This window comes from Ranitomeya variabilis, chromosome 4, assembly GCF_051348905.1.
Source record: "Ranitomeya variabilis isolate aRanVar5 chromosome 4, aRanVar5.hap1, whole genome shotgun sequence".
NCBI lineage: Eukaryota > Metazoa > Chordata > Amphibia > Anura > Dendrobatidae > Ranitomeya > Ranitomeya variabilis.
Window position 1 is genome coordinate 709,542,765 of NC_135235.1, and position 26,397 is coordinate 709,569,161.

Consider the following 26,397-nt stretch of genomic DNA (forward strand, 5'->3'; position numbering starts at 1 on the left):
TTGCAAAAAGGCCGAGAGTTGGGGTTATCTGTAAATACCTTAAGAGTTCAGGTCTCGGCATTAGGAGCCCTATATGGATGCAATATAGCAGCTAATAGGTGGATCTCCAGATTCATAAAATCTTGTCAACGTAGTAAACCGGTCCATATTCCCCGTCTACCTCCGTGGGATTTAAATCTAGTGCTAGAGGCCTTAACCAGCTCCCCATTTGAGCCACTAGATTCAATACCTTTAAAAATCCTGACATATAAAGTAGCCCTCTTGGTAGCCCTAACCTCAGCTAGACGGGTTAGCGACATCCAGGCCCTATCAGTAGACCCACCCTTCTTACTGATATTCCATGATCGGATAGTCCTTAAACCAGACCCCTCATACCTCCCTAAGGTAGCGTCCACCTACCACAGGTCCCAAGAGATATTTCTCCCTTCCTTTTTTGATTCACCTGTAACTCCAGAACAGCATAAATTCCACACCTTAGATGTCAGAAGAGCCATCCTGACCTATATAGAAAGGTGTCAGACATGGAGGGAGAGTAGGGCTCTGTTTATCTCCTTTCAGGGCCACAAGAAAGGACATGGGGTCACGAGAGCTACCATATCTCGATGGATCAGAGATGCTATCTGCTTGGCCTATACGTCAAAAGGCGAGATTCCTCCAGCGGGTATTAAAGCGCACTCAACACGAGCCATGGCTTCCTCCTGGGCGGAACAAGCGGATGTACCGATCCATTTAATATGTAAGGCCGCAACTTGGTCTACACCCTCTACCTTTTACAACCATTATAGACTTGATCTATCTACATCTTCTGATCTGACCTTTGGTAGAGCTGTTCTTAATACAGTAATCCCACCCAAATAATGAATCTCTGAAAATCTCTCATGTGGGGTGCTGTCGTGGCGAAGGGTAAAAAGCCGGATTACTCACCGGTAATGCTCTTTTAATGAGTCCACGACAGCACCCATTTACTACCCTCCCTAAGTTATGCACAGCTCTTCCTTTTAAATTCACAAATAATGGTTGTATAGAGTTTAAGATATTTTGCTGAATAAGAATTAATACTAAAGCTTTTGCGGTTCCCTTTTTGTACTCTGTAAACTAAACTGAGGAGGAGAGGGGACCGCCTCCTTTTATTCTGTAGGTTTCCTGTTCCTATGGGGCGGATCCCTCTCTCTCATGTGGGGTGCTGTCGTGGACTCATTAAAAGAGCATTACCGGTGAGTAATCCGGCTTTTCCACTGGTCTAATGTCCATTCATTGTGTTCTTTAGCCCAAACAAGTTTCTTCTGCTTGTTGCCTGTCCTTAGCAGTGGTTTCCTAGCAGCTATTTTACCATGAAGGCCTGCTGCACAAAGTCTCCTCTTAACAGTTGTAGTAGAGATGTATCTGCTGCTAGAACTCTGGGTGGCATTGACCTGGTCTCTAATCTGAGCTGCTGTTAACCTACGATTTCTGAGGCTGGTGACTTGGATAAACTTATCCTCAGAAGCAGAGGTGACTCTTGGTCTTCCTTTCCTGGGGCGGTCCTCATGTGAGCCAGTTTCTTTGTAGCGCTTGATGGTTTTTGCCACTGCACTTGGGGACACTTTCAAAAGTTTTCCCAATTTTTTTAACCTGACTGACCTCCATTTCTTAAAGTAATGATGGCCACTCGTTTTTCTTTCCTTAGCTGCTTTTCTTCTTGCCATAATACAAATTCTAACAGTCTATTCAGTAGGACTATCCGCTGTGTATCCACCAGACTTTATGCACAACACAACTGATGGTCCCAACCCCATTTATAAGGCAAGAAATCCCACTTATTAAACCTGACAAGGCACACCTGTGAAGTGAAAACCATTCCCGGTGACTACCTCTTGAAGCTCATCAAGAGAATGCCAAGAGTGTGCAAAGCAGTCATCAAAGCAAAAGGTGGCTACTTTGAAGAACCTAGAATATAACACATAATTTCAGTTGTTTCACACTTTTTTGTTAAGTATATAATTCCACATGTGCTAATTCATAGTTTTGATGCCTTCAGTGTGAATGTACAATTTTCATAGTCATGAAAATACAGAAAAATCTTTAAATGAGAAGGCGTGTCCAAACTTTTGGTCTGTACTGTATATGGGTGAGACTACTTACAATATGTATGGCCCCTTAGTGTTTCAGGTGGTGAGTTTTCTATGACAGGTCACTGATCGAAGAACAGTGAGAAATCTTTGTTACTATTGTATACTTACCTCTAGGACACTTAGGATTTGGCCATCCCTATATCTCTGGAGTTTATGCACTGGCATTTTAGATTGGATTGATATTTTGATTGGGGATATTGCTGATGATTATGTATTACTTTGCCCATGAGTATGTCTTGTCTGTAGCATTTGTACATCTTGGCATCTGTGGCCATATTCGAATAGCTCTGTTTATACATATTTATAACTTAATGACTTCTGTTTTTACTAATTTTTTGCAATAAAAGAATACAATTTTATTCTAATCAAGAAAACGTTTTCTTTGCTTTTTTTGGTGGTGTTTTTGCTCCATGTTTTGGTGGTTGAATGATGTTTGGGAGCTCCGCAGGGTTGTACCCATATGTATACAGGTTGCTTTAATCCCGATTTCTTATGATGGTATCTGTATTTGAGATTCTGTTGTTTGACCATTATTAGGCCATGTTCACGCGATCCTTTTTTTGCTGCGGATTTTTCAGGTCCTGTTTTTGAAAATCCGCAGTGCAAAATCGCGGTGCTTTTGCAGTGCTGATTTTCCTGCAGATTCTTATGCGGATTCCTCTGCGGGTTTTCAACAGCACTTTCCTATTGGTGCATGTTGAAAACAGGAGCGGAATCCGCAGAAAGAATAGACATGGTACTTCTTTTTTTCTGCAGGCAAATCCGCGCGGATTTGCCTGCGAAAAAAAGGATAGTGGGCACAGCGGTTTGTTTTCCATAGGGTAACATTGTACTGTACCCTGCATGGAAAACGGCTGCGGATCCGCAGCCTCAAAACAGCTGCGGATCCGCAGCAAAAAAAGGATCATGTGAACATGGCCTAAGGCATGTAAGTATCGTAGTATCTAGGCCGCCCCATACTATCGAGTACTCGGGGGCGGAGGGCATTCAGCCAAACTCTGTCACACCTTCTGAGATGCCATGTTTGCTTTTCACAAGAGCAAGTGGCTAAACTGCCATGGCTGTATATAGGCAAAACACACAAGCGCTAACTCCTGAATGCTACCCCCAGCAGCTGGAATCGAGACAGACAGGTGCCAGAACTGACATGTATTGTAACCAATTATGATAGTGAAGCGGAAACCGTGCTTGAGGGTATGACAACTGTGAAGGAAATTGGGTCAAAAAATTAGAGGAATGGAAGTGCACCTACTGGGGCTTGTGGGGGTGATTTCTGAGTAGGACCCCTGCTGAATAGGGGTGGATGACTATATAAAAATAGTCGTGCGTTCAGGCTTCCACTAAGTGCGCCTAGTGGATCCTGTGCCTCGCGCAGGTATTGTCAACCCACAGGATATTAACCTAAATGTGACCCGACTGAGGTGCTCTGCACACTACAGGGTATGGGTGTGTGGCGTATATATGCACACATGTAAGTCGTGTAAACCACATACACTGGTAGGGCCGGCTGGGGACTGACCAGGATCCAAAGGCGTTGTGGATGTGGTGCTGCTTTATATGTTGCTGCCTGAAAAGATCCGTGGTGGCAGTCCTGGTGTTCAGATGGCAGGAAGGCGGATTAATGGCAGCCACGGCACAGCAGGAATGCAAAGAAGCTGCGTAGAGCCTGGGAGAGCCCCGGCCAGTGGCGTCCCTGGATAATAGCGGTAACCCTGTTGAAGAAGGACGCCACTCCTTCGAAACGCATCGGATACCCTCTTGGTCTCAGCACCGCTCCGTAGTTCCTTTAACATCACACGCCAGGCTTTCCCACGGCCACTCTTCCCCCGCTTGTATCCACGGACGCCACTGGCCGAGGCTCTCCATGGCTCTACGCAGCTTCTTTGTATTCCTGCTGTGCCGCGGCTGCCACTAGTTCCAATCAAGTGGAAGCCTGAATGCACGACTATTTATTCGGACTCCCATGACAGCACCACGAGAGAGGGGATCCTCTGGTTTCCTGTTCCTAATGGTACGGGATCCTGCAGAATTTACAAAAGGATCCCAGGCCGGCCGACTCGGGTAGCGAGGGGGTCTCCTACCTCGGCCGGTGCGGAGTTCCTGGAAGATGTCGCGATGGTCCTGGCAGGGCTGCATGTCGGCGGCATTCCAGCAGGGAGCGGTCACCGGTGGTGTCCTGTCTCCAAGCCAGCGCTGGGTGAGTATGTCCCCTGGTCTCCTCCTTCTGGGGTGGCTGGGGTCTCGGTATGCGGCGGTGCTTGGGGGCGCCACCCGGGGGGTGCTGCGGCTCTGTCCGGCGTCCTCGCCGCTCTGTGCGCTGATGGAAAACGCTGGGAGCCCGGGTGACGTCGGGGGAGGAGCCGGCAGTCACTTCCGGGTTTCCGGGGTCCTGCGCATGCGCAGTGTATCCAAGATGGCGGCGCCCACCGGTATAGCGTCGCCGGCGTTCTGAGCCCCAGAGATCACCACCTGCACCAGGGGGAGGCCTGAAAAATCAATCAGGGGAGCGCTAGGCACAGCTGCTGACCGGAGGAGGGGTTATAAAAAGAACTCCGGATCGTGATCCCTTGCTTCTGGCCTCATATTTGGTGAACATGGAGGACGAGCATGTGCAGCTGCTGGAAGAGGAGTCCCAGAAGCCTAAAGGGAAGGATCGCGACAAAAGGAGTAGTGAGTCTGGCCACAAAAGCTCCTCCAGACAGGGGTCTGGAGCGTCAGCCAGAGAAAATCCCCCTCGTATTCCGGTACTTTTCTTTGGGCAGCGCTGGTAAGTGATCTTCGTGAAAGTTCACCCAGTGACATGATTCCCCTCATATGTTCTATTATAGGGGAAGAAATGTGCCGGGAAGGCGAAACACAGGGAATGTGGCATCTGCGGGGTTCCCCTACCTGATTCGTGCCCTAAAAAGTTATGTGGCCCCTGTATCCAGCAGACGGTGAGGTCTCAGGAAAGGGGAGGGGGTGAGAGCATTATATCTACAGGGATTAGATTGCTTTACTTACCCCCTCAGGTAGCGGAGGAATCCCTTACTATGACCACCAGCTTGAAAGAGATGATCAGAATGGAGGTCAGACAATCCTTAAAGGGTCTTTCTCAAGGAGGAACTTCTAAATCTAAAGCTCCATCACACTCCGATTCTTCAGTAGAAGAGGATAAGGAGGAAGCTTTCTCCGGTTCAGCTGCATCGTCCTCCTCCTCGGATGAGGACACCGCCCGCTTCTGTCTGCCCCTTGAGCGAGTGGATAAGCTGGTTAAAGCGGTCAGAGGAACGATGGGCATAACAGAACCGAGACCCCAACTTTCCAAGGAGGAAATTATGTTTAGTGGGTTGGAGCAGAAAAAAACGTAGGGTCTTTCCGCTCAATGAGAAAATCCAGGATCTTATCAATAGAGTGGAAAAAACCCGAGAGAAAGGGTTCCTTACCTCCAGCGCAGAAGTGCAGATATCTATTTGATGATCCAGCGGTTACCAATTGGGAAAAGGCCCCTAAGTTGGATGCGGCAATAGCCAAGGTGGCAAAACGGGCCTCTCTCCCTTTTGAGGACATGGGGACCCTTAAAGACCCCCTTGATAGAAAAGCGGACACCTTTCTAAAGAGTACCTGGGAGATGGCGGCCGGTTCCTTAAGGCCTGCGGTGGCTTCAACCTGTACAGCCAGATCAATGATGGTCTGGCTGGAACAATTAGAGACCCAGTTGAAAGAAGGTGCATCAAGGGATTCTATTCTGACTGCCTTACCAGTGATCCAAGAAGCAGCTGCTTTCTTATCAGATGCATCCATTGACTCTGTTAAAATGGCTGCTAGAGCAGCAGGTCTCTCAAATGCAGCCAGGAGGGCTCTATGGCTGAAATGTTGGCCAGGTGATATACAATCAAGGTCAAAACTTTGTATCATTCCATGTAAAGGGGAGTATTTATTCGGGCCCACCTTAGATGAACTCCTAGAGAAAGCGGGAGATGACAAAAAGAAATTCCCCAATCTGCTTGGGTCCTACCGGCGTCCCTTTAATAAGAGAAGGTTTGGTCGTGGAGGGAAGCGTACCTTTTCACCTTCAAGGGATCGGTCTAGGTGGGAAGACAGACGTAGACGAGGTACGGGATATATGTTCCGTCGTTCCTCAAAAGAAAGAAAGAAAGAGGACAAATGACTAGGAACCCCGGTGGGGGGTAGACTTTTACATTTCGGTTCGGAATGGTCAGAGATCACGAATAGTGTCTGGGTACAAGATACTATTTCTCGGGGTCTTACACTTGAGTTTTGCCATACCCCACGGGATAAATTTATGTTAACTCCCTTGCGCTCTAATCCCCTAGAACAATCTGCTCTAGAAGAAGAGGTGTGGTCTCTGTTCTAAGAAGGTTCTTACACAGGTTCCAGAGGCTGATAGAGGGAAAGGATTCTATTCTCCCTTGTTTCTTATTCAGAAACCTGATAAGTCATATAGAACCATCATAAATCTCAGGCATCTTAATAGTTATCTGGTTAAGCATACTTTTAAGATGGAGTCCATAAGCTAAACAATAAAGATACTGTTCAAAAACTGCTTTATGGTGGTAGTCGATTTAAAGGATGCCTATTACCACGTACCTATTCATGTGGATTTCCAGCAGTTCTTGAGGGTAGCAGTATTAATGGGAGGAGTGGTTTATCATTTTCAGTACAGAGCTCTTCCTTTCGGTATAACATCAGCCCCTAGAGTATTCACAAAAATAGTGGCGGAGGTGATGGCTCACTTGCGGGAATCTAATGTCCTTATTGTCCCATACCTTGACGATTTCCTCATAGCAGGGAACTCGGTAGAACACTGTTTGTCCCAACTAGAACTAACTAAGGTTAAGTTGGAATGCCTGGGCTGGATAATTAATTTTGAAAAATCTCGATTACAGCCTCAAAAAATTCAGAAGTTCCTAGGTTTATTATTAGATTCAACTACACAACAGTGTTATCTTCCGGAAAATAAATTAACTCAGATTCAGCATCAGGTATTAAAAGCAATTAATACACCCTCTATGACCCTTCGGCAAGCCATGTCCCTGCTGGGGTCCCTCACATCGTGCATTCCAGCGGTAAGGTGGGCACATTTTCATGCTAGATCCCTCCAGAAAGAAGTTTTGGTTAAGGACAGGATCTTGAGGGGTGTATTGGAGGAAAAGATAACTTTAGAACCAGCGACTCTCGAATCCCTAAATTGGTGGCTGGATAGGGATAATTTGTCGGCAGGCGTTCCCTGGATGATAGATGTATCCCGAGTGGTAACTACGGATGCTAGCTCCTCAGGTTGGGGGGCTCACATGAATGACATTGTAGTTCAAGGCCAATGGGAACCATACTCAACATCTTCATCCAATCAGAGAGAATTATTTGCAATCGAATTGTCAGTTAAAAAACTCCTCATGTATCTGCAGGGCCACCACGTCAGGATCCTCTCGGACAACCGGGTGGCAGTCTCCTATATAAATCATCAAGGAGGTACACGCTCCGAGACTCTGATGCAGATCACAGATCGTCTTCTCCGGATGGCAGAAGAGAATTTACAATCTTTGACTGCTCTACACATCACAGGAAAAGACAATATAAAAGCGGACTTTCTCAGCCGCAACGTTCTAAAACAAGGAGAATGGTCTCTAAATGGAGACATCTTCAAGCAGATTGTCCGCTTATGGGGTCGACCAGTGGTGGACCTATTTGCCACGAAACAAAACAAAAAAGTAAAAAACTTTTGTTCCCTAAATCCCAGGGAAAATCCACTGGCAGTGGACGCATTCCTCATAAAATGGGATTTTTCTCTGGCCTACGCCTTCCCACCACTGAACCTGTTACCTCTAGTGGTGAGGAAAATCAGAGAAGATCGTGCGAGACTTATTCTGATTGCGCCCTTCTGGCCCAGGAGAACTTGGTTTTCATGGCTCAGGACAATGTCAGTGGGCGATCCTTGGGTGCTTCCAGACATCCCAGATTTACTCTCCCAGGGGCCGATACTCCATCCACAAGTGAAGGGACTTCATTTGACGGCTTGGAGTTTGAGCGGTCATTGTTAGAAAATAAAGGCTTCTCTCCTAAATTAGTCGATACCCTTTTAAAAAGTAGAAAGCCAATAACAACAAGAATCTACTCCAGAACCTGGAGAAAGTTCCTAACTTCCTCAGAATTTAACATTAATGATGGGGTACCAATACGTCAAATATTGGAATTTTTGCAAAGAGGGTTAGAGTTAAAACTCTCCACAAGCACATTAAGAGTACAAGTTTCAGCACTTGGGGCCCTGTTCTCATGTAATATTGCGGGCAACTACTGGGTGTCGAGATTTATTAAGGCGGTCGGTAGAATTAGACCGTTATATAGAAACAAAATGGTTCCATGGGATTTAAATCTGGTCCTTTCTTCTCTGACAAAGCCCCCTTTTGAGCCGTTGAATGAAGCCTCAGTCAGGATGTTGTCTCTCAAAACAGCTTTCCTAATAGCTATAACATCAGCTCGCAGAATAGGAGACATCCAGGCGCTCTCTAGACTTCCCCCGTATACAGAATTTCTCCAGGATAGTTATCCTTAGACCGGACCCAGCCTACTTACCAAAGGTAGTGTCCCAGTTTCACAGATCACAGGAGATAGTTTTACCTTCATTTATCCCTAATCCTTCTAACCCTAAAGAAAGGGAGCTCCATACCTTAGATGTCAGGAGATGCCTTCTTCAATATATCTCGGTCACTAATGATTGGAAGAAGGATAATGCACTATTCCTGTCCTTCCAAGGTCCAAGGAAAGGGGCTAGAGCATCAAAATACATACTTGCTAAGTGGATTAGGGAGGCTATCTCTCTTGCTTACACGACAGGTGGGGGTCCAGCTCCGCAGAATGTGAGGGCACATTCCACCCGAGCCATGGCGTCATCCTGGGCAGAGAGGTCTGGAGTGTCGGTCGACCAGATATGTAAGGCGGCCACATGGTCATCCCCTTCCACCTTTTTTAAACACTATAGGTTGGACTTGGGGTTCTCCTCAGATCTCACCTTCGGGTTAAGGGTGCTGCAGGCTGTGGTCCCTCCCTAAAAATGGCTTACATCTCTGTAAATCTCTCGTGGTGCTGTCATGGGAGTCCGAATAAAGCATTAAGCTACTTACGGGTAGCGGCGTTTTTCGGAGGCCCATGACAGCACCCTTAGTTCCCTCCCTTTTCACATGGGGTTGCACATCCTGGGTTTATAAACAACTAAATAATTTAAAGAAGAAATGTTATCTTCTCACGTGTGTTGTCTCAATTGTTACTTTATTAAAGTCATTCTGTTTAATTGTATGCAATATTGTATTTGCTTGTCATTAACTGCGGTAGTCCTCTCAGGCTCTGTAATCCAACTGATGCGTGGGAGAGGTGCCGCCCTTTTGTATCTGTGGGTTTCCTGTTCCTAAAGGGGCGGATCCCCTCTCTCGTGGTGCTGTCATGGGCCTCCGAAAAACGCCGCTACCCATAAGTAGCTTAATGCTTTTCATACAGTCATCCACCCCTAAACTGCCAGGATTTTTGTTGCAGCCGCATCTGTTCTGTCCCTGCGGTGTACATCTATGTTCTGGGGTCCAAAAGTGTTAATTTAAAAACAAATGTTTAGCGTGTTAAAAATAATAGAATGTGTCTTCTGATTTTTTTTATGTTTTTTTTTTTTTTTCTTCTTCCAAGAATTGTTGGTGTCTATTTTCTTTTTTAAACATTTTAATATTTGCTTTTTTTTCTGGTGTCTTTCTTGTAATGTAGGAAAGCCTAAGGCCAGAAATAAACCCCATAAAACACTGTATATGGTGACTTTGGTGTCAAGTACCATATTTTTGGGACAATAAGGCGCACTTTTTCCCTCCAAAATTTTAGAGAAAAGGGTGCGTCTTATAGCCCAGATGTACCTTATAGTGGCTAGGCTAAGGGGGAAGTGGCAGAGACTGAGGAGCAGGTTACAGGAGGCAGGAGCCAGCAGCTGCGGCTAACACATTTGCCCACTGTTAAAGAACATGAATATTCACTGCTCCCCACGCCCATAGTCCCTCTCACCCACAGTTCCTCTCTCTGGGCCTGTGGAGCAGTGAATATTCATTCTCTTTAATAGCGGGTACACATGATTGCCCAACCACTATTAAAGAAAATTAATATTCACTGCTCCCCACGCACAAAATTATGGGCGTGGGGAGCAGTGAATATTCTGGAAGCTGACCTAGGCGTGTGGAGGCTACTTACACGTTGTGCGCTGCTTACACTCTGAAATCAGCTGATGGAATCAAACATGGCGCTGAGCAGAGGGAAGGTGCGTAAAATCGTTTATTTTTTATGTGAACAGCATGATAGAGCCATGTTTACCAGGATTGGGTGGCATCTATACCATGATAATGATGGGAGCCATGTTTACCAAAATGGGGATAGTAGCCATGTACTGTATATGAGGTTGGGGATAGGGGCCATGTATACTATGATGGAGATGGGGGGCCATGTATACTAGGATGGGGATGGTTGTCATGTAAACCAGGATGGGGTGCCATGTATACCGGGATGGGGCCAGCCATATATACCAGGATGGTTAACCATGTAAACCAGGATGGGGGTGGGGGCCATATACACCAGGATAAGGGGCCATGTATACTCAGTGGTGGGGGCACGTATACCTGGATTGGTGGCCATATATAACTGAATGAGGACATACATACCATGATAGATGTTATATATACATGAATGGAGCCACTTATATCAGGATTAGAACATATACAGCTCTGGCAAAAATCAAGAGACCACTGCACAATTTTCTAAAAATCACCATCTCTACATGTCTGACAGCCACTCCATTCCAGGGTCAGTTCAATTTCAACCAAAGTACACCTCATTCTCCTTAATGTGCTTCTGATTTAGTGATCACCTGAACCAAATCTTATTTAATGAGTGAAAGTATAAAAAAACACTGTTGTGGTCTTCACAATCCTCTTGCAATAGGACAAGCTGGATGACCAAACAAGTGCTAGAAATAGTCCAAAATTAATTTGAATGAAAAAATAATTTGTAAACATGTCAAAGAAGTTGAAAAGAAAAGTCTTGAGTGAGGAAAAGATGGGCTCAATTCTGGCTTTACTAGTAGACGGACTGTAATCCATTACAACGAAGTCATGCAGCAGACATTGGGGACAACAAAGCTACAGACCGGCAGAGGGTGAAAGCGACTCTACACTGACCGGGATGACTGTCCTCTTATTCGAATGTCACTCAGCAACCCCAGGATGACATCAAGTGACCTACAAAAGGAATGGCAAATAGCAGCTGGGGTGAAGTGTACAGCAAGAACAGTTCATAACAGACTCCTAGAGGCAGGCCTCAAGTCATGTAAAGCTAGAAAAAAGCCTTTCATCAATGAGAAGCAAAGGAGAGCCAGGCTGAAGTTTGCCAAAGACCCTAAGGATTGGACCATAGAGGACTGGAGTAAGGTAATCTTCTCTGATGTGTCTAACCATTAGACGACCAGGTGTTGGGCAAAGCTGAAAATTAGACGGAGACCTCGAGAGGCGTACAAGCCACAGCGTCTTGCACCCACTGTGACATTTGGTGGAGGATCGGTGAGGATCTGGGGATGCTTCAGCAAGGCTGGAATTGGGCAGGTTAATCTTTGCGAAGGAAGTATGAATCAAGTCGCATACAAGGTTATCCTTGAAAACCACTTGCTTCCTTCTGCTCAGGCAATGCTCCCTTACTCTGGGGGCTGGTTTTTCCAGCAGGAGAATGCCCCATGCCATACAGATAGGTCAATCAATGTGTGGATGAAGGGGCGCCACATCAAGACCCTGTCATGGCCAGCCCAATCTCCAGACTTGAGCCCCATTGAAAACCTCTTGAATGTAATCAAGAGGAAGATGGATAGTCACAAGCCATCAAACAAAGAACTGCTTACATTTTTGTTCAAGGAGTGGTATAAGGTCACCCAAAAGCAGTGGGAAAGACTGGTGGAAAGCATGCCAAGACGCATGAAAACTGTGATTAAAAATCATGGTTATTCCACCAAATATTCATTTCTGAACTCATCCTAAGTTAAAATATTAGTATTGTTGTTTCTACATGAATAAGAACTTGTTTTCTTTGCATTATTTGAGGTCTGCACTGTTTCTTTTTTTATTATTTTGTCAATTTCTCATTTGCTGAACATAAATACAACATTTTTAGCTTTACATTTCTGAGAGAAAAATCAGATTAACTAAAAATTTTGCAGTGGTCTCATAATTTTTGCCGGAGCTGTATACATACAATTTAAAACCTAGGTGCGTCTTATGGTACAGTGTGTCTTATAATCCAAAAAATATGGTAATTTCTGAGCATGGTGTTTTTGAAAAACAAATTTTTTTTTTTTATTTTTTTTTTATAAAATCCTCAAACTTATGTGTGTGAATCAGACATTAGATCTGACGTGATAAAAGATTACAGTGCGGGGAAGACTGGAAACATTCATATAGATGGCCGGTGGTGATGTAGTCAGTGATGGACTCTGGACAAATATGTTTCTAGAGCCGCAGTAGAAGATGAAGATGTCGTCCTCATCATGAAGTCGTTATTTCTCCTGTCACGTGTAATGAATATCTCCTGCAGTATTGTTAATGCCGATTCCAGTGTTGATAAATGAGACGAGAATTAGCGTTATGGAAGATGAGTCTATGAGGAATAAACTATTTGTTGTCTGTGGCCTAAACTTTATAGGTTTTATTAGTAGATGTCAGAGAAAAAACAATGTTGTAAAATAATAAAAATATACCATTTTTCGGACTATAAGATGCACCAGACCATAAGACGCACCCCAAATTTACAGAAGGAAAATAGGGAAAAAAAAAATGTGTCAAATGGTGGTCCGTCATACAGACCGAATTCAGCTTACCGTGGGAAATCAGTTGCGCTGTGGTGAAGGGTGGTCACAGGGGGTGTTCGGTGGTCCAGCAGTGATATGACTCCTATCGCAGACTGATGTGGTAGGTTCTGTGGTTCTCGTGGTGTGGTGGCTCCTCCAACATTTTCTGAAAGCCCGGAGCACCCGCACATCCATTGCTGTGAAGCGGTAGCCTCTGGGAGATCCCATCCCAGGCTGACGCGGCAGGTTTGTCGGTGCTCAGGGTTGCAGGGGTACGCTGTCATTTTGTGAAAACCCTCGAGCCCTGCACACCCCCACTGCTGCGATGCAGTGGCCATCAGTAAAATGGCCTCTGGGAAAATGCTGCTGCAAATTGAGATCTCGGCTCCAAGATCTCATCTCCCGAGATCTCAATGTGTGCATGTGCCAACCCGGTGGCCATTTTTCCAGAGGCCGTTTTACCAGGGGCTACCGAATGGCAGCAGTGTGGATGTGCAGTGCTCTGGGCTTTCCAAAAATGTTGGTGGAGCCTCGCACCACTGCACACCGCCGAATACTGCCGCACCAGCCTAGGAAGGGAGTGTGATCTCCCTGCAGTGTCGGATGCACCCCCATTTTCCACCAAAAATTTTTTGGGGAAAAAGTGCATCTTGCAGTCCGAAAAATACGGTAATTGCTGCTTGGGTCCCCACCAGACTCTGTATTTTCTGGTCTGTCCCAACGAACTTGTGATTCCTACAGCAAATTAACTGCCAAAGCAGTGAGTAACATAGCCAGTGATTGTTTGCATGGAGGAGATGTCTTACTCAGTAACTCAGCTTATGTTCCAGTCCATAGAAGACTAGAGAATACAACATCTACATGCTCTGTCTTCTGAAATGTTTCCTCTGTTATCTAAAGTAATTTTATTATTACACAGAATTCTTTGTAATGATTCATCGTCTCTTCGTCTTCCTGTTCAGGTCCCTACAATATCCGATCCTTTCAGGAGACCTCTTCTATATTAAGAGAATTTTTCTTAACTACCCATCAAGAATGGATATGAAGAGGGACAAGATGGCAGAGAGGATATTACACCTCACCCTAGAGATCCTCTTCCGTCTTACTGGAGAGGTGAGAGATTTTGATGGCGTCACATTACATAATTCTTATTTATGGCAATAAAACTGTTGGACAGAACTGGAGAGGTGAGGGATCTGGAAATGTCTGTAGTGACATTTATTAATGTGTCTCTCCATAACCAGGATTACACAGTAGTGAAGAAGACCTCTAGTGAGCGCTGTCAGGCCCGTGTGTCTGAGGGATGGGAAAGACCCCTGAGCCCAATCACAAGTCCTCCACCTCACCCCCTGATACATGAGGACATCAATGACCAAAAGATCCTAGAACTCACCTACAAGATGATTGAGCTGCTGACTGGAGAGGTGACACTGCTGGGACATTATACAGTAACACTATGAAGGGATCGGAGTGATGACGGTATCATTGTATGTGTCAGATTCCTATAAGGTGTCAAGATGTCGCTGTCTATTTCTCCATGGAGGAGTGGGAGTATTTAGAAGGACACAAAGATGTGTATGAGGACGTCATGATGGAGGTTCCCCAGCCCCTTGCATCACCAGGTAAAATGATTAAATACACACAGCCTATAATTATCTGTATGTAAGGAATGAATTCAGTCCCTGTGTGTTTCCTCCAGATTTATCCAGTAAGAGGACAACACCAGAGAGATGTCCCCGTCCTCTTCTTCCACAGGACTGTAAACAAGAAGATCCCAATGTCTCTCAGAATCATCAGGTAGATGGAGAGAAGGTATCATGAGATCTTCCCTATGATGTGTAGACGGTGGTGAAGGTCTTGTGCTCAGCCTTTTTATCCACCAGTATTACATGTTTCATACTGGCTTCATGGGAACGGTGGAGATGGCAGGATTAGAGCTGATCATAGATGTGACTTTCTCCATCTGTCTGTGACTTTTATAATATTTATTTCAGGGTGAAGATCTGACCCATATTAATGCTACAGAGACATATGTGAGGGGTGATGAGCGGTGTAAAGAGGAGATTCCTACATATGACTACCCAGGTGAGTAGTAACCTAACCACTAAATGCAGAGAAGTCACAGATTCTTCTCAGTCACCGGCTGTGGCTGCTTTATCAATGGTGTAGTTCGGACGTGGCACAATCATGTGATCCCAATTTTGCGGGTAGAGCATAACATTCTCCTCCATCCGAAAATGTTTAAATGGCTGTGTGAAATTGTGAAAACTCTTTTGTATAGCGCTTACAACCTGCAAGTGTAAGGCAGCCAGGGTGGTAGTCGTGGCAACAAACTGTAGTGTTTCCACACCCTGGCGCCCCACAGATGAAATACAAAGTCCTTTCTGGTGTGTGTGTGTGTGTGTAGCAGAGTACTCATTTCAGTTCCCTCGGTTTCGTTCACTCCAGCTTCAGGATTCCAGGTTCCATATAACACTGCAGCATCACAGTCCTTTTCAACCAACTTTACTGATAACATGGGCACCCATCACTTTTGCAGCACATTTCACACAAAGCATCATATCTTGCACTTTCCCTGCCTTCTGGGCAGATTCCATTTCTTCTATAACCTCTCCTTCTTCTCTCCCGGCAATCCATGCAATTTCTGGGGACAATACGTACTACCTGCATCACCAGCTCCCTGTCAGCCACTTATCCGATTCCATCTTGCAAAGGTGCCAGGAGTTCATCTTACTGACTCCAGCCCCAGTCATAGACCCCAGAACCGCCCTGAGGATGATCCTATTGAGCTGATGCCCGACTGTACTATTCTCCAGCCTGGGGCCCCTTATTGCCATCCGCAGCTTTACCCCCATGACCTGTAGCTGTCTCATACACTGCATGCATCCTGCCCTTGGCAAGGCTGACCTGGTGTCTGTCTCTAATCAGGAAGTATCCTGATTATACTTCCCTGCTCCTTGCTGTACCTCCCCTTTAGTTAACCCCTGTGCTGCTTACCTCCTGCTCTATTCTATATCATCTATCACTACTGTGCCCCCCTCTATTCTAGCCCCACTACAGTTCTAGCCTATCCTATGTCCTATTCTAGCCCCAATCCTATAAACAGTACCCATTGAGTACATTTACATATAAATATATATACAGTACAGACAAAGTTTGGACACACCTTCTCATTTAAAGATTTTTCTGTATTTTCATGACTATGAAAATTGTACATTCACACTGAAGGCATCAAAACTATGAATTAACACGTGGAATTATATACTTAACAAAAAAGAGTGAAACAACTGAAAATATGTCTTATATTCTAGGTTCTCCAAAGTAGCCACCTTTTGCTTTGATGACTGCTTTGAACACTCTTGGCATTCTCTTGATGAGCTTCAAGAGGTAGTCACCGGAAATGGTCTTCCAACAATCTTGAAGGAGTTCCCAGAGATGCTTAGCACTTGTTAGCCCTTTTGCCTTCACTCTGTGGTTCAGCTCACCCCAAACCATCTTGATTGGGTTCAGGTCTGGTGATTGTGGAGGCCAGGTCATCTGGCGTAGCACCCCATCACTCTCCCTCTTAGTCAAATAGCCCTTACACAGCCTGGAGGTGTGTTTGGGGTCATTGTCCTGTTGAAAAATGAATGATGGTCCAACTAAACGCAAACCGGATGGAATAGCATGCCTGCAGGAGATGTGTTGGCATGGCTCGAGTCCTGGTTTCATAGATTCACACCATGTCATAAATTACATTATGTTTTCAATCATAAGAAATTCAGATTACTGCACAATCTCTCCTGAAATGGGGGCACTAATACTTTCTCTACTCTTCTGATCAGGACTCATAGTATCTCCAATGGTCCACCATAAACGAGTGCAACTCCAGTTTAGTGTTAGAGTTCTCCCCTCGTACATACTTTTTTGGGGGAGATGTGACATATTTTTTTTTCTATGTTTTGTTTTTTGTTTTTTTACATGTTCATTCTGGTTTATAGTTTGATTGTGGTAGGATCAGCCGCCTGCCTCAGTTAGGTGAGTTTCTAAGTTTGAACTCCCTGGTATTTTTTTTTTTTTTTAGTCTCCATTGCCTCTTCCAAATGTGCGAGATCTAAATTGAAGATGCCTCAGCTCTGCAGTATTATAAAAAGTTCTCTTTAAATGTCTAATAATTTTTTCTTGAAACTCATCTGATAGAAAATATTGGCCCTTACGATAGTTTAGATTGCCAAGAGCCACCGAGCGTCATACTCTAATTACTCCAGAGAGTTGATACCACTACTCATATTTTACTGATGAAGACTGAGTTTGAACATTTTGATGTGTTATTGTCCATAGTCACAGTTTTTGACTACAGTAGTTACTGCCCAACATACTCCCATTTTTCACATCTGACATGTCGCTTTTTGTGGTGATCACTTTGGAATTCTTCACAAAGGATAATAGGAAACAAATGGACCTCACAAATTATTTTCCAACATCTCTTGAATCCAACAATACCCTGTATATGGTTGTACACTAATGGCTGGGCACTTAGCAGGGTTAAGAAGGGAAGGATCGCTATTTAGCTATTCGAATGCATATCTTCTTGGAATAGATTCCAGACACAATGTATTAGTTACCTGGCAGCTCAAAATATGGCTACCACAATCGGGCTTGGCACTACCTACTCAGCTTTGCAGATCCCAAGGATTGCCTTTACATTCTTTACATGGATCTGTTCTTACACAGAGATCCCTAGGCTTGGGCCATGGTGTTACCTGCCGTTCTGTGGAGTGAGGTGGGATGACGAATAGTCAAGTAGTTGGGTCAGATCCATGAGGGAAGAGAAAATACAAAATCATAAGAAGCAAGATTAAGGGGTCACAGCAGCTTAGCACAGAGGACTGAATCAGAGGAGAACAAGGCTGTATCTGGCATCTTCCTGCAATTTGCTTTGAGCTTTAGTAGGGTGGGGTACTTTCCAATTGGCGAAAGCAGGAAGCAGATTACTCCAGATGGACAGCACACACACCCATAATGCCTGACTGGATGGTGCTACAGTTCACAGCAACCCTAATCTAAGTGGCTGAACAGAGCCTGCACCATCCAGAGCTTCTGGTTCCGATATCTCTTCCATCCCCAGTGCTGCCTGCAGAATGAATGAGGCCATGCCTGGTGACAGAAGTAGAGGTGGCAGGTGCGGATCCCAGGCGAGATGGTACACACCATTTTCACAAGCCTTAATATGACAAAATGCAGAAATCCAGAGCAGTTTAAAACCTCATAAAGTGACTCCATTTTGGAAATGATAATGACTCACCCCCAGGGCAGTGGGGCACTCTGTATCGGGTCTGGTCTCGAGGGGGAATGTCACGGTGGCTGCGATCCGGTGCGTGGCCCTGGGCCTCAACGTTAAAGGGGAACGGTCTTTTAAGGGAAAAGTGTCTAAAGTCTGTCGTGATGCCACCTGTGGAGTTCGGTCAATAGTGGGACCGACGCTGCATTAAAGGTGTCCTATGGGGATGTGTTGGCAGCACTGATGTTACTCTTCCCACAGGTGAAGCAGGGTCCTAAGATTTAAGGCGTGGATGTTATGTGCCGGTGAATAAAGATAGGACACAAGTTGTAAGTCTTTACCTGGTTTACTGCAGTTGGCTGGCCACAGTCCAGGGCACCAGGCACGGGTGGTGGAATGGCCCGGCCAGCTCAGAGGCAATGGAGGATCCCCTTTTCCAGGTGAGGTTCGTGAGCCTTTCCTCTAGCGCCTCTTAAAGACGAAGTCCCTGCTGCCTGAAATTTCCTACAGGGTCCTCCACTTTCCCCCTATCCTGGGACAGGTACCTGCACGACGGCCAGTTCGAGCTGTTTTACAGGGACTCTATCATGCCCCGGGCTCCTTAGGTGCTGCTGCGTCTCAGGCGAGGTGGGCCAATTACATACAGTTCCTGGCCCTCCGGTTCTGTTCTGTGTCCTAAAGTTCCACAAAAGCCTCGGGCTCCTGGTACCTGGTTCCTGCGCTATGGCTCTGAGGGTGCCCGGTCACAGTTCCCCTCTGAGCCCTGTTCATAACTTTTGCTCCTTTCCTCTCCAGGTACTCCACATCAACCCTCCAGGTTCTTTCTCCTTTCCCAGAGGCTGCAGCTTCCTCGTGGCTGTCAGACTTCTCTGCGTCTCTCCTAGACGTCCGTCCACTTCATTGTTCCTCTCCAACTAACCTAACTCCTCCTCCAGGTCAGGATACATATAGCTGGGGGACGCTCCCCTGAATCCGGGTCTTGAGCTCCCCCTCCTGGCCTGGATTCAGAATGTGTTGCATGTTGGTTCCTTACCTGGTGAAGAGAACTCCCTTGCCTCTGATCATGACATTACCTTCCCCGAAGGAAAAGCAACATCACTGTAGCAACCGGTTACCTGTGGTGCTACATTAACCTTCAGTGAATTAATCTATAGTAGTGACTATTTTGACTCCACAGCCACTTTCCAAAAATTAGCGCGCAGTGGATGTTGGAGAGTGAAAACTGTGAATATACCATTTTATTACTCACCACATAGTGCCAGAATTGTGCTCCAAGAGACACACACCGTAAATTAAGTGGGTTCTTCTCACAATAATCATGACAGCTACATGGGTCCTAATTTTGATTTGGGCACACTGAAAGGCTCAGAAGCGATGGAAGATTTGACTTTGTGAAAGTGGATATAGACGGATTGGTTTATAAAAGTCATATTGCTATTTGAACATTTCCATTGAAGAAGAACTCGCCACCTCTTGTGGCAGGCTGTTCCACTCATTGATCACCCTCACTGTCAAAAGGTTTTTTTCTAATATCCAATCTGTGTCTCCTCCACTTCAGTTTCATTCCATTGCTTCTAGTCTTTCCTTGTGCAAATGAGAATAAATCAATAAGGCTATTTTTACATACCAATAAAAGTCTTTTCGATGGTGGCGCAGAGTCTCAATGCTATTAAAAGATTTCCTGCAGCGATACCAACAAACCTCCACAATAGTTTGTAAAAGAGTACGCATATATAATAGTATACAATTCAGTGTATACAGGTACGTGCTGGAAACCTAGCACAGAAGGATGAGAACTAATGCTCTTCCTAGTATAAAAATGTAACCGCTCATGTAATGTCCCACTGTATAATAGTCTAATACTTAAATGAACAGGGTTACCATATTTTCTGGTGTATAAGACGACCCCTAACTTTTCCATATAAAATATGGAATTTGGGATATGCCCGCCGTATAAGACGGGGGTCATCTTATACGCCCAGTCATCTTATACGGCGTGTGGTTCCCAGGGTCTGAAGGAGAGGAGACTCTCCTTCAGGCCCTGGGATCCATATTCATGTTAAAAATAAAGAATAAAAATAAAAAATATGGATATACTCACCCCTCCGAGAAGCCTGGCTGTCACCGCTGCAAGCGTCTGCCTCCGTTCATAAGAATGCAGAGGGTGAAGGACCTGCGATGACGTCGCGGTCTTGTGATTGGTCCGTGATCGCTCATGTGACCGGTCACCTGACCGCGACGTCATCGAAGGTCTTTCACTCTGCATTCTTATGAACGGAGGCAGACGCTTGCACCGCTGAGGTCCAGGGCCCGTCCGAGGGTGAGTATATCCATATTTTTTATTTTTATTCTTTATTTTTTACATGAATATGCATCGCAGGGCCTGAAGGAGAGTGTCCTCTCCTTCAGACCCTGGGATCATGCAGGATTGCTCCCTGCACACGCCGTACCCGGCGTATAAGACGACCCCCGACTTTTGGGACAATTTTTAGGGGTTAAAAAGTCATCTTATACGCCGGAAAATACGGTCTCCGGTATGCTCACTGGAAATGACCAAGGAGTAAATGCATGAAAGAATCTTCCTACCTTCGTTGGTGAGTGAGAGGCTGTAGCGTTCCTCCTGTTGTTCCAAGTGTGTCCAGGCAGAAGGAGTAATAGGAACCGGTGGCTGCCCCGGCCGGTAGCAAGCCACCACTAACTAACCTCTTAATAGAGACGGGTTCTGCAGAGTCGATACCACGTGTGCTTACAGCATCAACCCTGAGGAAGGAGACAGACGTCTCAGAAACGCGTTGGTTACCGGTATTTGATCCTAGCTGCTTACCGTACTCACTTTCTGGGAATCACGGTCACGTGACTGATCACGTCACGCAGGTCCTGCACACCTACTCAGCACCGCTTGCACTCACCGCTGTAAGCACACGTGGTATCGACTCTGCAGAACCCCATGTTTGGACTCCTTAGGTAGTAGGAGGCTTTTTTTGGGTGGCACTGTAGTTTGACCTTATTACAGGTCTGGGTTCTATATTTGTTTGCTATGTCGTGCAATTTTAATAGTTTTTTAACTGTTTTTTGTAGTGTTCTAAGTGTTGCTTAATAAACTGGTTACATTTTGATACATTTTTGTGGTGATCCCTTCAGTATGCATGCTACCCTTTTCTTTGTTTTTTGCATTGCGTTGTCTTGTAGCATGCTTTAGGTGATCCCTAACGGTGGTGCCTGCCTATACTTTGTTGATATGGAAGGGACGTCATGCGCTGCTCACAAGCAGAGCACGGCTTCCAGAATACTCACCGCTCCCAATGCCGGAACTATGTGTGTGGGTCAGTGAGTATTAAGTAGCGCACACAGCGTCAACCGCCAGGCGGTCATGTGTGCCGTTACTTAAGAGAAATTAATATTCTGAATGAATATTCATCTCTGTTAAGAAGCGGCACACGTGACCTCCCGGCAGCTGCAGCTGACACTGCGCAAGCTTTTACAGAGAAATGAAAATTCATTTCTTTTTAGCAGTGGGCACCGGAGTTAGCTGCAGCAGCCGGGTCCTACCTCTGTGACCCGCTGCTCCGCCGCTGCCTCTCCCCCTCTATGTTCTGGACACCTCACTCGAGTATAAGCTAAGGGGAGTGATTTCAGCACAAAAAATTCGCTGAAAATCTCTACTTATACTCGAGTCTATACATCAACTTACCATTTTTAACAGACCATTTTAGGAGAAATGTTCAAAATTATAAAGTTCAAGGATATGTTATTGAAAAATAATTGGTTTTATTCTTGACAGATGACTGTACCTGGAGATCAGAGGGACAGCTGACGTCTTCAATTTTAAAATCAGATGATCTTGAGATCTCACAGGATACAATTGAAGTGAATGCCATTACTCCAGCTATACTATCATCCCTTCACAGCAAAGATCTGTCATCTGATTCAGTACCAACTACTAAGGAAAATCAAAGACCCAAAAGAGGCATTAAAAAACAAACTGCTCCTAAAGCAAGGAAGTCCTTTTCATGTTCAGAATGTGGGAAATGTTTTAATAGGAAAGACCATCTTGATGACCACCATAGAACTCACACAGGGGAGAAGCCTTTTTCATGTTCAGAATGTGGAAAACGTTTTGTGAAGAAATCACATCTTGTTATACACCAGAGAACCCACACGGGAGAGAAGCCTTTTTCATGTTCAAAATGTGGGAAATGTTTTGTGACAAAATCACATCTTGTTATACACCAGAGAACCCACACAGGAGAGAAGCCTTTTTCATGTTCAAAATGTGGGAAATGTTTTGTCCAGAAATCGCATCTTGATTACCACCAGAGACTCCACACAGGGGAGAAGCCTTTTTCATGTTCATAATGTGGAAAACGTTTTGTGAGGAAATCTGATCGTGTTCGGCACCAGAGACTCCACACAGGGGAGAAGCCTTTTTCATGTTCAGAATGTGGAAAACATTTTGTAGCCCTGCTCTATGTAGCAGAAGCAATCAGACAAGTGCAGCTTCTAGTCTCCCATGGGGACTATTGAAGCAAGTAGATAGTTAAAAAAAAGTTTTTAAAAATATTAAATAAAAAAAATATAAAAGTTAATATCACCCCCTTCTCGCCCCATTCAAAAAAATAAAAAATAAAAAAAACAAATATAAACATATTTGGGATCACCGCATTCAGAAGCGCCTGCTCTTTCAATATATAAAAATAATTTATCAAATCAGTAAATGGTGTAGCGAGAAAAAAAATTGAAACGCCAGAATTATGTTTTTTTTGGTCGCGGCAACATTGCAATAAAATGCAAAAAATGCAATCAAAAGATCGTATCTACACCAAAATGGTAACAATAAAAATGTTAGACCGGTGCGCAAAAAAAATAAGCCCTCATCCAGCCCCAGGTCCCAAAAAATGGAGACGCTATGGGTCTCGGGAAAATGGCAACTTTTTTTTTTTTTTTTACAAACTTTGGAATTTTTTTTCACCACTTAAATAAAAAAGTTTAGTGTCTGTGAGCTTGTAATGACCTGGAGAATCATAATGTCAGGTTAGTTTTAGCATTTAATGAACATGGTAAAAAAATAAATAAAAAAAACTGTTGTGGAATTGCACTTTTCTTGCAATTTCATAGTTACATAGTTAAGGTTGGAGGAAGACTTTAAGTCCATCTAGTTCAACCCATAGCCTAACCTAACATGCCCTAACATGTTGATCCAGAGGAAGGCAAAAAAAAACCATGTGGCAAAGAGTAAACTCCACATTGGGGAAAAAAATTCCACTCCACATACGGCAATCAGACTAGTTCCCTAGATCAACGCCCTATCAAGGAATCTAGTGTATATACCCTGTAACATTATACTTTTCCTGAAAAGTATCCAGTCCCCTCTTAAATTTAAGTAATGAATCACTCATTACAACATCATACGGCAGAGAGTTCCATAGTCTCACTGCTCTTACAGTAAAGAACCCGTGTCTATTATGCTTAAACCTTCTTTCCTCCAGACGTAGAGGATGCCCCCTTGTCCCTGTCTCAGGTCTATGATTAAAAAGATCATCAGAAAGGTCTTTATACTGTCCCCTCATACATTTATACATTAAAATAAGATCACCCCTTAGTCTTCGTTTTTCCAAACTAAATAGCCCCAAGTGTAATAACCTATCTTGGTATTGCGGACCCCCCAGTCCTCTAATAACCTTGGTCGCTCTTCTCTGCACCTGCTCTAGTTCAGCTATGTCTTTCTTATACACCGGAGACCAGAATTGTGCACCGTATTCTAAGTGTGGTCGAACTAGTGAATTGTATAGAAGTAGAATTATGTTCTCCTCATGAGCATCTATGCCTCTTTTAATGCATCCCATTATTTTATTTACCTTTGTACCAGCTGCCTGACACTGGCCACTGAATATGAGTTTGTCATACACCCAGGTCTTTTTCATTGACGGTTTTGCCCAGAGTTTTAGAATTAAGCACATGGTTATACATCTTATTACTTCTACCCAAGTGCATGACCTTGCATTTATCCCCATTAAAGCTCATTTGCCATTTATCAGCCCATGCTTCTAGTTTACATAAATCATCCTGTAATATAAAATTGTCCTCCCATGTATTGATTACCCTGCAGAGTTTAGTGTCATCTGCATATATTGAACTTCTACTCTGAATGCCCCCTACAAGGTCATTAATAAATATGTTAAAAAGAAGAGGGCCCAATACTGACCCCTGTGGTACACCACTGCTAACCGCGACCCAGTCCGAGTGTGCTCCATTAATTACCACCCTTTGTTTCCTATCCCTGAGCCAGCTCTTAACCCACTTACATAAAATGAGAATAATGGAGATATTTGTGTATCAACCTATTGTGTGGTACCGTATCAAAAGCTTTTGAAAAGTCCATATACACTACATCTACTGGGTTCCCTTGGTCCAGTCCGGAACTTACCTCTTCATAGAAGCTGATCAAATTAGTCTGACATGAATGGTCCCTAGTAAACCTGTGCTGATACTGGGTCATGAGGTTATTCCTCTTCAGATACTCCAGTATAGCTTCTCTTAGAATGCCCTCCAGGATTTTACCCACAGTAGAGGTTAAGCTTACTGGCCTATAATTACCGAGTTCAGTTTTTGTCCCCTTTTTGAATATTGGCACCACATTTGCTATATGCCAGTCCTGTGGTACAATCAAGTAAAAAAGGCAGCACTCTGCAGCGCTAAGACATGCAAACCTGAAACATGAAAACTGAACTGCAATACTGCACTAGAAATATGAAAAATGAGAGCGTTTAGCGCATAAAAATGGCCAATTTTATGTGTACCTGATAGCCCCTTTACGGCATCTCTCGTATATCAGGTCCTACGCTTGCCTACCTCGCTGAGAATAAACGTCTCCATGTGAATGGGTACCTGTGAAAACCTCTTCTTAGACTCATATTCTCTCTCTGTGGAGGGGTACTGGACCCGCTGCGATTAAAACACCTGGGCTAGGAGGCGGAGTGCTCAGTCAGAAGGCTAAATAATATATTTGAAAAAACTGACCGTCACATCCATACATAGACTAAGTGTGAACAGGTGCTGAACCTAGAGTAACCAACTCCTATATAATCAAGTAAAAAAGGCAGCACACTGCAGCGCTAAGACATGCAAACCTGAAACATGAAAACTGAACTGCAATACTGCACTAGAAATATGAAAAATGAGAGCGTTTAGCGCATAAAAATGGCCAATTTTATGTGTACCTGATAGCCCCTTTACGGCATCTCTCGTATATCAGGTCCTACGCTTGCCTACATCGCTGAGAATAAACGTCTGTGGTACAGACCCTGTTATTATGGAGTCTTTAAAGATTAAAAATAATGGTCTATCAATGACTGTACTTAATTCCTGCAGTACTCGGGGGTGTATTACATCCGGGCCCGGAGATTTGTCAATTTTAGTGATTTTTAGACACTGCCGTACGTCCTGCTGGGTTAAGCAGGTGACACTTAATGGGGGATTTTTGTTATCACTGATCATGTTGTCTGCCATGGGATTTTCTTTTGTAAATACTGATGAAAAAAAGTCATTTAGCATATTGGCTTTTTCCTCATCCACCATTTCACCCAGACTATTTTTAAGGGGGCCAACACTATCATTTTTTAGTTTCTTACTATTTATGTAGTTAAAGAATATTTTGGCATTATTTTTACTCTCTCTGGCAATGAGTCTCTCTGTCTCAATCTTTGCTGCCTTGATTTGCTTTTTACAGAATTTATTTAATTTTCTGTATTTATTTATTTAATGCCTCACCACTACCTACTTCCTTTAATTCTCTAAATGCTTTCTTTTTGTCCCTTATTGCGCCCCTTACAGCTCTATTTATGTTATGATCTGGTGGCCTAGGAGCAGCATGAGACGTACTCTGGAGAAGGTGGTACCTGTACTAACCGCGGACCCTGAACTTAACACCACAACTAGAAGTAGCCGTGGGATGTTCCTGACACTCCCTAGACACCTCGTCACAGCCGGAGGACTAAATACCCCTAGAGAAAGAAACAGAAAAACTATCTTGCCTCAGAGAAAATCCCCAAAGGATAGACAGCCCCCCCACAAATATTGACGGTGAGAGGAGAGGGAATTAACATACACAGACTGAAATCAGGATTTAGCAAAGGAGGCCATTCTAGCTAGCTAGAAAATATAGGACAGAGTACTATGCG

General features: G+C 44.5%; 1 protein-coding gene across 1 annotated transcript in view; it reads left to right on the plus strand.

Moving 5' to 3' along the window:
- LOC143766532 (uncharacterized) overlaps positions 1-25,831 on the plus strand; it is a 38,589-nt gene extending 12,758 nt beyond the window's left edge. Inside the window, exons 2-7 of the mRNA XM_077254297.1 lie at positions 13,923-14,073; positions 14,205-14,384; positions 14,459-14,582; positions 14,660-14,757; positions 14,955-15,045; positions 22,002-25,831. Coding sequence (XP_077110412.1) covers positions 13,923-14,073; positions 14,205-14,384; positions 14,459-14,582; positions 14,660-14,757; positions 14,955-15,045; positions 22,002-22,576 — 1,219 coding nt within the window. The 3' untranslated portion in view covers positions 22,577-25,831. The remainder of the gene's footprint in view (positions 1-13,922; positions 14,074-14,204; positions 14,385-14,458; positions 14,583-14,659; positions 14,758-14,954; positions 15,046-22,001) is intronic.
- Positions 25,832-26,397: the final 566 nt, after the last annotated feature.